At 42.9% G+C, this 17740-nt stretch overlaps 1 protein-coding gene across 2 annotated transcripts in view; it reads left to right on the forward strand.

The window, feature by feature from the left end:
• The window catches only part of itga9 (integrin, alpha 9), a 424393-nt gene that overhangs the window by 394857 nt on the left and 11796 nt on the right, over positions 1 to 17740 (forward strand). For both annotated transcript variants that reach the window (XM_080193712.1, XM_080193713.1), the window contains one exon: positions 5690 to 5809. In XM_080193712.1, coding sequence (XP_080049838.1) covers positions 5690 to 5809 — 120 coding nt within the window. The remainder of the gene's footprint in view (positions 1 to 5689; positions 5810 to 17740) is intronic.

The raw sequence follows: 17740 nt of genomic DNA on the forward strand, positions 1-17740 counted from the left end.
CTGGTATTCCTAGCTGTGCATCCCTTAGTAGAGTTTATTGTATTATTTTCAATGGCACTGGCAAAGATGGCACTTGTTACCCATTCCATTTTGCCCTGCAATGGCAGAGGCTCTTTCTGTTTGAGCTAGTACAAATCCTGTGGTGATGGTATAACAACAAATATTACTTGGGGAATTCTAGAATTTCCCATCGGAGCACCGTCAAATATTGTCCTTAATTTGTGCCATACTGTAAATCTTCAAGTGTGTTACAGAAGTATGAAGTAGGGTTACAGCAACAGAGTGGTTATACAGTACTAGCAACCCAGAGATGTTGCATATAACACCACACTCTGGAAAGTTGTGAAATTGATTCCAATAAATATAGTAACTTTTAGGTTAACACCAGAAACAATTATCAGGTCATTATGAAAACCCACTGGTTAACCAATCTCATTCAGGTCTGACCCACACATAACTCTAGTCCCACACTTAATGGCTTGATTCTAAATAACATTTGCAGTCATACAACAAGGTATTCACGATGAAAGCAACCACGGTGAAGGTGGGGGCTTACCACCAACCTTTCAAGACAACTAGTGATGGGCAATAAATGCAGCATAGCCAATGTCACCCACCTCCTGGGAACACATTTGAATAAGTGTTTTTTGGAGTGTCTGTTCATGTAGGAAAAAGTGTCAGACAGTGCACTTAGAAATACCTCACAATAACAACGTGAGACGATTGCCGTGATAATCCATTTTAGTTAAATGGGTTGAGGGTTAGATGTTGCCCAGGACACTAGGAGAGCTCCTCTGACCTTCTCTGAAGAGTGTCCATGCGGTCTTTTACATTTAATTAAGAGAAAATGCAAGACTCCCATTTAATTTCTTTGCATAAAAGATAACAAATCTCTGTCAGCCTAGATTATTTGCTTATAGCTTTGGAGTGGAGCATAAGCCCACAACCATCTTATTCAGAGGTATGTGTACTATAATTGAGCAAAAGTGAAAGTCAATTTAATAATTAACAATCAGGTACAGACCCCAGAAGACCAATGTGTCTCTTTATGGCATTGAATAATGCATCTGAGGGACTTAAAACATGCTACTTATAGCACCATTCCCTTTTTAAAATTCTTACTCTGTGCTTAATTTCCTCTTGTTGTCCCCTCTAGCCCTACAACCTTGGAAGATCCCTGCATTCCTGCAGCTCTGACTTCTTGCATGTCCCTGATACTCATTGCTCCACCATTGGAGGTTGTGCTTTTTCTTTTATCTCTAAAATACCCTCCCTAAACCTTTCTGACTCTCTGCATCATTCTCTCCCTTTAAGTTGCTGTTTATAACCTACCACTTTGACCAAGCTTTAGATCACATGCCCTTATATCAATACGTGGCACAGTATCAGGGACTGTACGAGAATGTGCCTGTGAAATGCCTTGGGATGTTTTTACGACATTCGAAGTGCTGTATAATAAAAGTTGCTGTTGTTAAGTTCAGCGTTCTCAGGATGGGAATAGGAAAGTGTGAGAGTGAACTTGGTTTGCTCACTCTCTTCACAAATACAAATGTGTTGAGTCATGCAAGTTTAAGGATTTATGTTCAAATGAGATTACAATCTGTGTCATGCTTGCTGGTGATAACTGTTGACTCCTAACAGAACCCCAGTGTTGAGAGCTCTGGAATAAGTAAGCAGTGACCTTTGCTTGTGCAAGAAGCTGCCTAAATCCTCTGTAGAAATTAGAAGTCAAAGGTTAACTGTTACCAGCACACATCCGTTCACACAGCATGCAGAGTGGAATATCGAAGTATGTTGTTAAACAACATTAAATAAAGAAAAGTAATCGTATAGATTTTTCTTCTGAGATAGTGGTGGTTATTTGTATGCCCCTCTGGCTATTTTACATCTCGATTTAGAAAGTTGATTATCCAGAGATTGAGTGACCAAGGTGATGCCAGATTTAGTCCTGAGGAGAGTGGAGAAATTGGGACTCTTTCACAGCAAAGCATGAGTCGGGAAGAAATAGAGATGTTTAAAATTTGAAATTCTGAAAGGCAATGAGAGATCATACATTTAAGATCATCACCAAAGAATGAAAGGTGATGCTCAGAGAATTGTACTTATATAGGGCATTGATATAGGGGCCCAATTGGTTCATGAAATTCCTTTAGGGAACAACATTTTCCATCCTTTTTGTAAGTCCAGTCCTTCATTGATGATTGACTCTTAACTGCCCTGTAAAGTGGCCAAACAAGCTTTCCAACCAGAGCAATCCGGGAAATCCAGTAATAAATGTCAGTGATACCGCCATCTCTGGAATGCTTTTTTTAATAGTTGTGCAACTAGAATCATGAGGAGAAGCAAAATCTATAATAGCATGTAGAAGAAGGAAATAGGAATAAGATGCATTTAGGATGAAATGTTGAATGGCACGAGACAAGGAAGTGGTATCATACTGAGTCAAGCAGACTAAGAAGAACGATCAGGATTGTATGTATGTAAACACAGAATATCTGATAAGTTAGGCTGGTGAGTGACAAGTGCAGGAACGTGGCTGCAAAATGGTGAGGACTGGGTGTTTACTATTCAAGGATACAAAGGGCTGGATTTTTGTTGGAACGCTTTAAAAATGGCAGGCCGGTTCCGATTCCAGCGTTCCCGATCCCATTCACTAGATTTCCAATTTTCAGGAGTGCCTTTTAAGGCTACAGGCAGGTTCGAGTTGCAAGCCCACATGCTTCGCCCTGACCTGGTCATTTTCATTGTGGGTAGATACACCTCCTAGTCATCAGCGATCTTCATGGAGCTGGGTCAGTTTTGCAAAGAATTGAGCTTCATGAACATAGACTGCACAAAGATAACTTTTGAAAGGTAGGTTCAAAATGTCCTCCTTACGCCCCCATGTCAACTTAGGCTCCCCTATCATACCTCTTGGCCTCTTGCCCTACTATGCCAAGGTTTCCCTCCTCCAATTCTGCCCTCCAGACCAGTCCTTCATGTCCCTATGCTAAGCTATGGCACTTCCATGCTCATTTACCATTGGACACTGTATGGAATTAGTAAATCCTATAGTGTCATTAAGATGTGTAAACAGATACTTTAAAAACATTTATTCATTGATAGCTTTTCACTTTTCTAAAAAAAATTCCTTTTTACTACAGCCCAAGTGTCAAACATTCAGACAATTTGTAATATCAATGGAAGAAACTGAAAACACCTGAAATCTTTTTGTCTTGTGTAAATAAACATTGTGAAATTGACTGCATAGATCATAGAATCCCTGCAGTGCAGAAGGAGGCATTTGGCCCATCAGGTCTGCAGGACAAGTGAAGGGTAGTTTATCAGGGCCAATCAACCTGCCTAACCTGTGTATCTTTGAAGGAAACTGGAGCACCTGGAGGAAACCCACACAGACACAGACAGTATGTGCAAACTTCATACAGGGTTTCTCCCATGGCTGAAGGTGAACCCTGGGCCTGGCGCTGTGAGGCAGCAGTGCTAACCACTGTGCCAGCATTCTGACAGTTAAATAGATCAGAGAGCTAGAGCTGTTAATCAAACAATGTTTCCTCTGGGGCTCAGGAATTTCAACAGACTCATGGATTTCTTGATGGAGGAGTCTCAGAAATCAGAAATCCATTAGCCTGTTATAAAAACTGAGCCCAGTGAAAAAATTCTGCTGTCACTATAAGGAACGTAATACGTAGTGGATGAATGGACACAGAAGTGCCATAGCTAGGCATGAGGATATGTAGAACCATAAGTGTTGATAGTTGGGATATGCCTTGGCATGGAGTACATAAAGAGCGGTAGAGGTATTCAGGGCATAACATGGCATGAAGGGCCACAGAGATTGTTTGTGGTCATACCTTGGCATGGGGAACATGAGGGGCCATGGGTTGTGGTGGGAGATGCATGGTCTGGCATGAAGAGTGTGTTGGGCTGATGGGATGTGAGGAGTGAGGGCTGGAGGGCCTGTGTGTTTTTATTATTAGTTCCACAACACTGAGGCGGGCCTCTTAAACAGCTCTGCACGGCATTGAGCAATCCCCATTGCTGCCTGCAGACATTCTCTTTATCAGCTGGTCCGATTGCAGCCTACATCTGAAATAGATGATTGGGAAAGGGCCAACTTCAGTCGGATGAAAGGAGGTCTAGCCAGGGTAGAAATAGTAATCAAAGGTATACCAGTAAGGTAGCTGAACCTTTTATTAACCCAATAATTTGCTTTACTCGAGAATTTATGATTTTTATTACTAAAACGGAAAAATTAGGACTTGCATTGATAAAATGCCTTTCATGTCCACTTGCTGACCCAGATCAGCTTTACAGCCAGTGACCTACTTGATTTGATTTGATTGGATTTATTATTGTCACATGTGTTGACATGCAGTGAAAAGTAATGCTTCACGTGCTCTATACAAAGTATACCGTTCATTGAGCATATAAAGAAGAAGGAAAAGTGAGGGTGCAGGATATTTTGTTTTATTCATTCATGGGACATGGGTGTCGCTGGCTGACCACCATTTATTTGCCCATCCCTAGTTGCTTGAACTGAGTGGCTTGCTGGAACATTTCAGAGGTCAGTTGAGAATTAACCACATTGCTGTGGCGCTGGAGTCACATGTAGGCCAGACCAGGTAAGGACAGCAAATTTCCTTCCCTAAAAGATATTAGTGAACTAGATGGGTTTTCTCAACAATCGCCAATGGCTTAGTGGTCATCAGTAGATTCTTAATTCCAGATATTTTTTGTAGGATTTAAATTCCACCATCTGATGTGGAAGGATTCGAATCTGGGTCCCCAGAACATTAGCCCAGTTTCTGCATTAGTAACCTAATAACACCACTAGGTCATTGCCTCCGCCGGTTTTATAGTCATAAGCAACGGTATAGAGAAAAATCAGCTTAATGAATGGTCGGTCCATCCAAAAGTCTGATGGCAGCAGGGAAGAAGCTGTTCTTGAGTTGGCTGGTATGTGACCTCAGAATTTTGTATCTTTTTCCTGATGGAAGAAGGTGGAAGAGAGAACGTCCAGGGTGTGTGATTATGTTGACAGCTTTTCTGAGGCAGCAGGAAGTGTAGACAGGATCAATGAATGAGAGGCTGGTTTGCTTTACTTGCAGGACTGGGTTTTGTCCACAACCTTTTTGATGCATAAACAACTGCTGGTCATGTAAACGTGATAATAACCTGATCTATTTATGTAATATTGGTTGAGTGATAAATATTGGCCAGCGCATGGGATAACTTCACTGCTCTTCTTCCACATAGTTCCACGGAATCTTTTACATCCACTCTTGGTTTTAGATCTCATGCAAAAATCAACACCTCTAACAGTGCAGCACACACTCTTGCCTTGATTTGTGTACTCAAGTAGGACTTGTAGCTGCAACCATTTGACTCAGCAATAAGCTCCATCATGTGACATGGTTCACACACACACACACACACACACACACACACACACACACACACACACACGAGAGATGATTTGAGCTGCTTAGAAAATCTGAGGCGGTCACACATTGGTTTTGTGATTGACAGTTTTGGAAACTTTACATCTGGTTGTCATGTAAGAAGTACTTCTGTCAGCAGCACTGTCAAATTGAAGTATTTTGAGAATTTGTTGGCACCATGTGTGATGCTATCTTAATGTTTTGCCAGTCTGAATCCCATTGTGTAACACAGCTTTCCTTTTTTCAAGATGGTGTTTGAAGCCTTGCACAACATGGAGCCTCGTGGTTACGTTGTGGGATGGATCATCGCCATCAGCCTTTTTGTGGGAATCCTCATTTTCCTGTTACTCGCCGTCTTGCTTTGGAAGGTAAATTGGCTTAAGCATAGAACCATAGAAAATCACAGCTCAGAAACAGGCCTTCTGGCCCTTCTTGCCTGTGCCGAACCATTTTTTGCCTAGTCCCACTGACCTACACTTGGACCATATCCCTCCACACCCCTCTCATCCATGAACCCATCCAAGTTTTCCTTAAATGTTAAAAGTGATCCCGCATTTACCACTTTATCCGGCAGCTCATTCCACACTCCCACCACTCTCTGCATGAAGAAGAACCCCCCCCCCCCCACCCAATATTCCCTTTAAACTTTTCTCCTTTCACCCTTAACCCATGCCCTCTGGTATTTTTTCTCCTCTAGCCTCAGTGGAAAAAGCCTGCTTGCATTCACTCTATCTATACCCATCAAAATCTTATACACCTCTATCAAATCTCCCCTCATTCTTCTACGCTCCAGGGAATAAAGTCCTAACCTATTCAATCTCTCTCTGTAACTCAGCTTCTCAAGTCCCAGCAACATCCGTGTGAACCTTCACTGCACTCTTTCAACCTTATTTACAACCTCCCTTGTGATCTCTTAGAGCAGTCTTCGATTTTTTTCATGGAAGCAGAGATTTTCCTTTGCTTTTCCTTCCAATGTGGATAAACCATATTTGAAAGATAAAATCACCATAGTCCCAGATGATAGGCTGCTCTCTCCTTTGAGGGAGAAAGCTGACTGGTGGTGATTTAACCTGAGGATCACCACACCTCAGGCAAGGAGCAAAGTTGAGAAGTTGGCCATTCATGAATAACTGCAGCCAGTATGGGAATTCAACCCACAGTGTTGGCATCGGTCTGCATCACTAACCAAGCATCCAGCCAACTGAGCTAACATAAGTAATATAAATAAACACTACCTGTGATGTGTGGATGGTCAAACAATAGGCAGGGCTTGAGCATGCTGGATGGAGAGAGAGAGGTAGTGCCAACTCAGAAACCTGCTTCTTTTGTTCTCTGGCTTGGAGAAAAATAGTTTCTTAAACAAAATGAATTAATTAACTCATCACATAATCCTCTCTTATCAACTGACCAGTTGCCTAAATATGGTCGCACTAAGATGATTCCAGATCCAAGGTTTGGGTGTGATTACTTTAGGACTGAATGAGTTTCTTTCGAACTGGTTTAAAAAGTATTGTGCGGAATTCCTGGACTGTTGTGCTGCTTTGATCAATTTGAATTATACGCTAACAGAAACCTGGAGGAGTCAACACGTTACTTATTCCGAAATATTTGCCATTGTTGTCATGCTGCTCTTAAGACATATCCATATAATGTTAAACAGCTCAACTCATGCCACCATTGAAACTTTGCAACACCAGAGAATGGACTGATGAGCTTAGAATGACTTGCTGCCTATTTGTCAGTTAGTGACTTTTCCTCCGTCAGGAGGTGAACGCAAAGATTAATGCAGGAGTTTTCCTTGATCATTCTTGTGCAGGAATTGTCTGCACTTTTCAGGAGAAGGGGAACTGGAGTCAACAACTGCAAACTCATCAGTATCCCATCTTTGATTTATTGATTACACTTTTAATCTCTAATGGTTTGTGCCTGCTTAAGGAATGCTCAGAGATGCAGAGCTGAAACCAGTGTCCTCAGGTGATGAGCATCAATGTAAATCATGATTACCAGGATGTGGAAGCTTTTGAGAGGGTGCAGAGGAGATTTACAAGGATGTTGCCTGGATTGGGAGGCATGCCTTATGAAGATAGGCTGAGGGAGCTCGGTCTCTTTTCCCTGGAGAGATGAAGGTTGAGAGGCAACCTGATAGAGGTTTATAAAATGTTGAGAGGAATAGGTAGGGTGGATTCTCGGAGGCTATTTCCCAGGGCTAAATGGTCGCTACGAGAGGACACAGGTTTAAGGCGCTGGGAAGCAAGTACAGAGGAGATGTTGGGGTAAGTTTTTCACTCAGAGGGTGGTAAGTGAGTGGAATCGGCTGCCATCGGTGGTGGTAGAGGCGAACTCGCTGGGGTCTTTTAAAAGACTTCTGGATGAGTATATGGGATCTAATGGCATTGGGAGTTACAGATAGTTCTATGGCTTGGTAGGTTTAGATGTGATCGGCGCAACTTGTGGGCCGAAGGGCCTGTTTGTGCTGTAGTGTTCTGTGTTCTATGTTCTACCATCCTGTGCTGTATTTCCTCAGTTCTGATAAGTATTGTTCCAATCCTGGATTGTATTAAATTGTATCAAAGGGAAGTTTTCAGCTGTAATCATTCAGTAATCGTAAAAAGTTTACTTTTGATACTGCTGGTCAACAGCTGACAGGAAAATAAATGTATAATTGCTTATCGATTACAATTCCAAAGAAAGCAGCTGGAATGTTTGTGCTGCTGAACAAAGGGAAATTAAAACTTGTCTGGAGAAAAACTCTTTGTGCAATGCCTGATGACTCTCAGTAGTGCTGAAAAATACCTTATTTACATACACATACGTGATGCAGAAGTGTATATATAAAACACTCACCATTGATTTATTTTCCTGTTCTCCCTATATACATCTTCAATCAGAGTTTTGTTTATCATAATTGATCAAACAGTAAAAATGTGCAGGCTTAAGGAGGAGGTTTGGCACAATCATGGTCAACATTATAACAACTAACGTAAGAAGGTTTGTTCACATTACAGTGGCTAAGAACAACTTCTTTGAACTGGAATAAATGTTTAGTTCACATTGAAATTTCTTGCCATTTTAATACGTGCTTACATAATGATGACTCCTTTGGGAATAATCCAGTTGCTGTAAACTCTGCTCAGTTTACCAGCAGTCCATCTGGACCAGTTTTGACTGATCTTATTTGAAACATAGAATCATAGAATTCTTGCTGTGCAGAAGGAGGCCATTTGGCCCATCGGGCGGCACGGTAGCACAGTGGTTAGCACTGCCACTTCACAGCTCCAGGGTCCTGGGTTCGATTCCCAGCTGGGGTCATTGTCTGTGTGGAATTTGCGCATTCTCCTCGTGTCTGCATGGGTTTCCGCCGGGTGCACTGGTTTCCTCCCACAGTTCAAAGATGCGCGGGTTAGGTTGATTGGCCGTGCTAAGAAATTGCTCTTTAGTGTGTAGGGATGCATAGTTTAGAGGAATTAGTGGGTATAATATGTGGGGATGTGGGTGTAGGGCCTGGTGGGATTGTGTTCAGTGCAGACTCGATGGGCTGAAGGGCCTCTTTCTGTAGCGTTCTATGAGTCTGCAGCGAATATAATCTTTTCCAGGCTCTATCCCCATAACCACATGCATTTACCCTAGCTAGTTCCACTGACACTAAGGGACAATTTAGCATGGCAAATCCACCTAACCCGCACACCTTTGGACTGTGGGAGGAAACCGGACCACCCAGAGGAAACCCATGCAGACCGGGGAGTAGTGTGCAAACTCTACACAGACAGTGACCCAAGCCGGGAATCGAACCTGGATCCCTATCACTATGAGGCAGCTGTGCTAACCACTGCGCCACCCAGAACATCATCTGAACTTTTAACCAACTAATGACAGATTGCCGCTGAGGTTTGAAGGGATTGCTTGAAGTAGACCAGATGAGCAATAGCTGCTTGTTTATCACCGTGAACTGTTTAAACCTAATTTATTTAGGTTACCTTAACAAATATGGAAACTTGTGTGATGATTACAGGAATTGGAAAATTGGAGGGTGCAGTGCCTGTCATTATGAAATGCAAAATGATGGGCAGCCAAAGGGAGGAATTTTTAAAAAGCTGCACTGTTGGCAGTGAGCCCTGATAATGCCATTTAGAAGTTTTGTTTCAAAATGTAATCTTGTAGGTTATTTGAAGTGATGTTGCTTTAAAAAGTGATTTAGCAGTTTGAAACCGACACATGCTTCCATGATAGGACTGTGATGATAAATGATTAAAGTTTAAAATTTATTTATTAGTCACAAGTAGGCTTACTTAATGCTGCAATGAAGTTACTGTGAAATTCCCCTAGTTGCTGCACTCTGGCACCTGTTTGAGTCAATGCACCTAACCAGCACATCATTTGGACTGTGGGAGGAAACCGGAGCACCTGGAGGAAACCCACAGAGACACAGGGAGAACATGCAAACTCTGCACAGACAATGACCCAAGCCGGGAATTGAACCCAAGGCCCAGGCGCTGTGAGATATCAGTGCTAACCACTATGCCACCGTGCTGCCCCACAACATAACATCAGATAACACAGGACACATCAGGACACAGATTTAAGGTGCGGGGAGGGAGGTTCAGAAGTGATGTTAGGGGTAAGTTTTTCACTCAGAGGGTGGTGAGTGAATGGAATCGGCTGCCGTCAGTGGTGGTGGAGGCGAACTCGCTGGGGTCTTTTAAAAGACTCCTGGATGAGTATATGGGGTTTAATGAGATTGAGGGTTATAGATAGGTCTGTAGGTTGGTAGGTGATGATGTGATCGGCGCAACTTGTGGGCCGAAGGGCCTGTTTGTGCTGTAGTGTTCTATGTTCTATGTTCTAACTCAATCAGTCAACTCTCTGCATCTAGGGTCGGAAAACAAAGCCTCTAATCCCAGACTGAGCCCCTCAGCTGATATAAAGATGAGTGTCCTCAACAGAAACGATATAATTAGACTTTCAGCTAAATAATAGAGTGATGTGATATCTGATAACAATGCGGTGATATAGCATTTGACATTGATTATTGCATCTGGTGTTTTACGCTAAGTGAAAACGTCAAAGATTGTTCATCAGTATGAGAGATCTTCATATGCACTGGTAATTCTAAGAAGCTTAGATTCATAAGATCCATGTTCACATGATGGGAATAAGAAGCTCACTGAATCATTCATTTTTATAACCCTGGAACTGGAGATCTGCCAAGCACAACAGAGAGGCTCTTGAGTCCCTTGGGTATCCCCAGTGGTGTGTAGCAGGGAAGTGTCAGGTCCTGACCTTATTCCCCATCTTCTCCAGCATAATGCTGCAGCAGGCAAGGGAAGCCCTCGAGGAGAGAGTTTACATACGCTTCCAGGCTCAGGGAGGTCTTTTGAAATTCCAGGCTCCCACAAAGCACAAGAAAACTCATCCATGAACTTCCTTTCACTGATGACTGCTCTATCTTGGTCCACAGTCAATATGTCCTGTAACATATAGCAACACGATTCTCCAAGACAGCACAACACTTTGGACTAAGAGTCAGTTTAAAGAACTCTGAAGTACTGAAAACTGCTAATATCTCCTGTATTGAGACCTTCGTTCTGTGAAGTCAGATTTATTGGGCAAGCCATATTGACTTAATGGACAACAGCCCAAAGATTGTGTTGTATGGAGAGCTGGCCACGGGCTAATGAAACAGTGGGGTTCCATGCAAAGGTTTCAAGGAGTCCCTGAAGGAGTGGTTTTTTGTGTGCCACATCGAGTGGGAAGCACAGGTCCTGGATCATGATGCCTGGAGATATTACATGCTACAGACACCTTTGAGAAACCAGCATGCAAAAGGAGGTGAAGGAAAGATTAAATTTCCTCCAGCAACGACTGCACCTTCACTTCCCCCTGCTATGGGACAACCTGGTAGTCATGGTTAGACTTGACTAGCCACCAGCGAATCTGTAATTGTTGAGCATAAATCTTCCTAAAATCTTCATCTATGAAGAAATGCTGAGAATTGTAGAGGAAAAATCAACCGCAACTCTGGTGAAGATATATAGTGCAAACATAGGAAATCTTATAATTCCTCAATTGACAGAATAGTTAACGCTCCCATCTAGTATAGGAGGTGAATGACATGTAATGATCCAACAGTATTGTGTAAATAGAGTAGCAACCACGACAATCTGTTCTTGCTGCTATTTGAGTGACTGCTCTTATGGGTGGCGAGTGATCCAATAAAGATACAAAGAAATATTCCTACTGATTTCTCCTCTCCAGCACTAGAGCTGTAAAAATAATGATTCAGTGAGATTCTGTGGACATGGATCTCATGAATTAATGCCTCTCGAAATTACCAACTGGAAAATATAACCATGATAGCCACTCAGCCTTTCAAAGGTTTCTCCATGTTAAAATGAAGGGGCAGATTTCTGCATTTGGATGCAGTTGCCAATTCCAGTGCAAACACAAACTTACACACATTTTAAAAGGCTTGTTTTCTTCGAGTTTCCGCTCAAGCTCATTTGCAGAATGTTGAGTGCAGAATCAGCCCTGACCCAATACAATCTGGCTATGTTTTATAATGTAAACTTCCCATTTTTTAAACAGCTCAGTGACTATCACTGTTTGCTGTGCAGATACATGGATTTGGGCCAGTGTCTGTGGGAGTTTGCGCATTCTCCCTGTGGTTGCGTGGGTTTCCTCCGGGTGCTCCGGTTTCCTCCCACACCCCAAAGATGTGCTCTTAGGCTGATTGGTGTAATAAATTATCCCTAAATTATTCTCCCCTTTAATCTGGTTTCCAATGGGGGTACCATAAGCATAGACATGGGTCAAGGGTGGAGGAGGAAAAACACATTGTTAAAATGGTGGCGAGGGCTTGTTGGGCCTGTTTCCCATGCTGTGTTGTTCTCTGTTCTTTAATCCATCAACTCTGAGTAATCCAATTTCAAATAACTGAACGTCATTTTTTAAAAATATTAAACGACTTTCTACATAAATTGGAGTGTATGAATCAGTTTGATAGTAAACCATCAAAAGCGGGGGAGGGTATACGGTCGAGTGAAAGGCGTGGTGCAGTGGGGAGGAGCTGCACGGTGGGGTGAGGGGGTGTGGTACAGTGCTGGGTTCAGTGTGGAAGGATTTTACAGGGAGCCTGGCGAGTTGTGTAGATGGGAATTCTTCCAGTTCTGACAAAGCAGCTCTGACAAAGGGTCATCCAGATTCGAAACATTGGCTATATTCTCTCTCCACTGATGCTGTCAGACCTGCTGAGATTTTCCAGCATTTTTCTCTTTTTCTGGTTTTGTTTCTAACATCCACAGCATGTTGCCTTTATTCTTCCAGCTTGTTGTTTTTAAAATGAATGGAATAGTTTAGGTTAGAGGGTCACTAGATCGATTCCACTTGTCGGCGCAACATCGAGGACTGAAGGGCCTGTACTGTTCTATGTTCTATGTAGATCATTGGCTCCATCCTTGACTTTGCCATCTAACATGGCCTACTCTGCTCTACGCTCACTGATCTCCACTGGCTCTGTCTTAAACAGTGTCTCAATTTTAAAACTATTGTCCTTGTTTTCAAATTCCTCCATGACCTCACCACTCTCTAGCTTTGTAATCTCACCCAGCCAAACAATCCTCTTCACTTATCTATTGCTGGCCTCTAAAGCATCCCTGATTGTGGTCACTCCACCGCTGGAGGCCGTGCCTTCAGCTGCCAAGGCCCTAAGCTCCCTTCCCTACACCTCTGTGCCTCTTTCCACCTTTAAGATGCTTGTTAAAAATTACCCCTTTGACCAAACTTCTTGACATCAAGTGCAAGAGCTTTGTCAGTAAGATTGAGATCATCTCTGCTACTGCCCACTTTCATTCCCAAGAATCCAGAGCTGCTTCCAGTTCTTCCTCTGCCATAGTCCTGAAGTATCACCTTTCTCTTAAGTTTTCTTCAATCTTCCATCCTGCCAATGATTCCGTGCTACCCACCTTCTGTTACCTTGATCATATTCCCACTAAACTGCTGACCATCCAACTTTCCTGTATTTATGTACTACCCTCTTCCCTTTAAGAATTGGTATCATCATATCCCCCTCAAATAACTTCCCACTCCACCATCCTTATAAATTGCCAGCCCATTTCCAACACACTTCCCCTTTCCTTGACAAAGTACTTAAAGCTATTGTCACACCGCACCCCCCACCAACATTTATCTCTGTGTTTCCCACTGCTTTCTCTTGAAATTCTCCAGTCAGGTTTCCGTCATTGCTAAAGCACCAAAATGGCCCTATACTAATCATAGGTTGCGTCATCTGTATAGGGCACTGGTGAGGCCGCAGCTGGAGTACTGTGTGCCGTTTTGGGCGCCGTACTTACGCAAGGATATTTTGGCCTTGGAGGGAGCGCAGAGGAGGTTTACTAGGCTGATGCCGGAGTTGTGGGGGCTGAGCTATGAGGAGAGGCTGAATAAACTAGGCTTGTACTCGTTAGAGTTTAGAAGAATGAGGGGAGATCTCATTGAGATGTATAAGATGATGAATGGGATGGATAGGATAGAGGTGGAGAGACTCTTCCCACTCAGAAAGGACAGTAGGACTAGGGGGCACAGCCTCAGGATAAAGGGGGGGGACGGTTTAGAACGGAGTTGAGGAAGAACTTCTTCACTCAAAGGGTGGCGAATCTCTGGAATTCTCTGCCCGTTGAAGTGGTGGAGGCTGCCTCGCTAAATATTTTTAAGGCGCGGGTTGATGGGTTTTTGATGAGAGGGGATTAAAGGTTATGGGGAGAGGGCGGGAATGTGGAACTGAGCCACGACAGATCAGCCATGATCTTATTGAATGGCGGGGCAGGCTCAAAGGGCTAGATGGCCTACTCCTGCTCCTATTTCTTATGTTCTTATGTCATCTGTGACTGTAAGCATGGGCTGTGTCCTTTTGTTTCCTCCACACAGTATTTGAATGGTTCACCACCTCTCCTTCCTTACCCAGTTCAATGGGACTGGCCTCAATTCATTCAGTGTCAGCCGTGGCTCGCTTGGTAAATACTTTCAATTCTGAGTTGGGAAGTTGTGTGTTCTGTTCTAAGACATGAACGCAAAATTGAAGGTTGGCACCCCAGTGCTGAGTGAATGTCGTGCTTCAGAGATGTTGACCAGAAATTTCTGGCTGTTTTGATTTGATTTCTTCTTTACTGTCACATGTATTAACATACCATGAAAAATATTGTTTCTTGCGCACTATATAGACAAAGCATATCGTTCATAGAGAAAGAAACAAGAGAGTGCAGAATGTGGTGTTACAGTCATAGCTAGGGTGTAGAGAAACTTAATGCAAGGTAAATCAAAAGACTTGACAGCAGCAGAGAAAAAGCTATTCTTGAGTCGGTTGGTACATGACCTCAGACATTTGTATCTTTTTCCCGAAGAAAGAAGGTGGAAGAGAGAATGTCTGGGGTTAGTGGGATCCTTAATTATGCTGGCTGCTTTGCCGAGGCAGCGGGGAGTGTAGGCAGAACCAGTGGATGGGAGGCTGGTTTGTGTGATGGATTTGGCTATATTCATGACCTCCTGTAGTTCCTTGTGGCGTTGGGCAGAGCAGGAGCCATACCAAGCTGTGATTCAACCAGAAAGAACGTTTCTATGGTGTATCTGTAAAAGTTGGTGAGAGTCGTAGCTGACATGCCAAATTGCTTTAGTCTTCTGAGAAAGTAGAGGCGTTGGTGGGGCTTTCTTAACTATAATATTGCCATGGGGGCAGCAGGACAGGTTGTTGATGATCTGGACACCTAAAAACTTGAAGCTCTCGACCCTTTCTACTTCACACCCTGTAGGTAGGGGCATGTTCTCCTTTATGCTTCCTGAAGTCAATGACAATCTCCTTCATTTTGTTGACATTGAGGGAGAGATTATTGTTGCTGCGCCAGTTCACCAGATTCTCTGCCTCATTCCTGTACTCTGTCTCGTCATTGTTTGAGATCCGACCTACTATGGTGGTGTCGTCAGCAAACTTGAAAATTGCATTGGAGGGGAATTTGGCCACACAGGACGTTTACACCCTGCCAATGCTGCAAGCGAGGATGGAGAGTTTGACACTCAGCTAAATCTCCGCACACTGCAGTGGGACCAGAGAAATCCAACTGGCATGAATGGCCAGAAAATTCGGGCTGCCATCTTTCAAATGAGCTGTTAGACTGAGGTCCTGTCTATCTTTGCAGATGGATGTAGGATGTTCCCATGGCGCCATATTGAAGAAGAGCAGGGCCTTGGCCAATATTTAGACCTCAAATATTGTGCCTTGGCCAATATTTAGACCTCATTCAGCATCACAAAATGAGAATATCTGGTCACTATCACATTACTGTTTGTGGGAACCTGTGTGAAAATTGGCTGCCATATTTCCTACCTCGTAACAGTGACTCCATTTCAAAAGTACTTTATCGGCTACAGGGATTAGTTTTTTTTCTTGTGGTCATGAAAGACAGAATATTAAAACAAGATTTTCTGTCTTTTTTCCTCATCGGGTACTATACATTCATAGCTTGAGTGCCACTCTCTAAATTTGTCCTTTTTTTCATCTAAAAGTTACGACTGCTACACTTTAATTGAAAACTAAATTCATTATAGAACATAGAACACTACAGCACAAACAGGCCCTTCGGCCCACAAGTTGCGCCGATCACATCCATACCTACCAAGCCATAGAACTATCTATAACTCCCAATCCCATTAAATCCCATATACTCATCCAGAAGTCTTTTAAAAGACCCCAGTGAGTTTGCCTGTACCACCACTGATGACAGCCGATTCCACTCACTCACCACCCTCTGAGTGAAAAACTTACTCCTAACATCTCCTCTGTACTTGCTTCCCAGCACTTTAAACCTGTGTCCTCTCGACCATTTCAGCCCTGGGAAATAGCCTCCAAGAATCCACCCTATCTATTCCTCTCAACATTTTATAAACCTCTATCAGGTCACCTCTCAACCTTCGTCTCTCCGGGGAGAAGAGACCTAGCTCCCTCAACCTATCTTCATAAGGCATGCCTCCCAATCCAGGCAACATCCTTGTAAATCTCCTCTGCACCCTATCAATAGCCTCCACATCCTTCCTGAAGTGAGGTGACCAGAACTGCGCACAGTACTCCAAGTGGTCTGACAAGGGTCTTATAAAGTCGCAGCATTATCGCCCAACTCCTAAACTCAATCCGTCGATTAACGAAGGCTAGTACACCACACGCCTTCTTGACCACATCCTCCACCTGCGAGGCCGATTTGAGCGTCCTATGGACCCGGACCCCAATATCCTTCTGCCCTCAACACTGCTTATGTGTTAGTCATTTGGTAACACATTGCAAAATTCACATTCTCTTGTCATGGAAACTGCACTGCACCTTTCTAAGGGACACCGAGTCAACCCAGAATAAATACTTGATCATACAAGAAATTTATACCAGATTTATACCTGATGTTGATTTGATTGCACAGCCTGTCTCACTCTACTTTTTCTGTAAAAATGTCCTTAAAAAAACTGGAACTGCTGGCTATGTACAGAAGGTTAGTCAGCATCCGAAATGAAGGATAGATCAGGATTTGAATTGTAAACTTGTGTTAACTGGACAGTACTCTGTAGTAAACTTCTGTCCAGATCAATGTTTATTTCTCAGCCAACAGGACCAAAAGCAAAATATTCAGTGTCCTAGCAAATTGTTATTCATGAGATCTTACTATGCACAAATTTCCTGCAGCATTTTCCAATGTAGTTCATTGGCTGTGAAATACTTCGGGATATCCTGAGGGTGTGCAGCTTTATTCCTTCCGTTTTAAACATTGACTGTTGTGCTGTGCATTTTCCAGCATTTCCTTCTGCCATAAAATCTAATTTTATAACTTAAAAACAAAGCAGAGGTTTACCCCTATAAATAACTCAAAGCAAGAAAAAGTTATCAGAAAACAACATGGAAGCTTGAAGTCTTTCAACATGAGGAAGAAAGCTTCAGTTCTCCACAAGTGAAGAGAACCATGACACACATATTCTCTAATCAATAAATAGTTTGCACTCCTGCCAAGGATATCTGTAGAGCTGCACTTTGATTAATTTTTATGGTTGTAATAATATTTATGGGAGAAATTATTTATGATCAAACAGGTATTGGTGGAAATGACAAAAATTGTTTAGACCATGAAAATTGTTGGATTTCCAGACCTCTCTTTAAGCTAAGATCACATTTCCCCATATATACGTTGAGACTAAGGCCAGATGTTGGAGAGGCTTAACTACTGGGGTCCAATTTCAGCTTCTGGGCAAAGGGACTGCAGAGGTTGTCTCCTGTCCTC

The sequence above is a fragment of the Carcharhinus amblyrhynchos genome, chromosome 8 (assembly GCF_965287045.1).
Source record: "Carcharhinus amblyrhynchos chromosome 8, sCarAmb.v2.hapA, whole genome shotgun sequence".
Taxonomy (NCBI): Eukaryota; Metazoa; Chordata; class Chondrichthyes; order Carcharhiniformes; family Carcharhinidae; genus Carcharhinus; species Carcharhinus amblyrhynchos.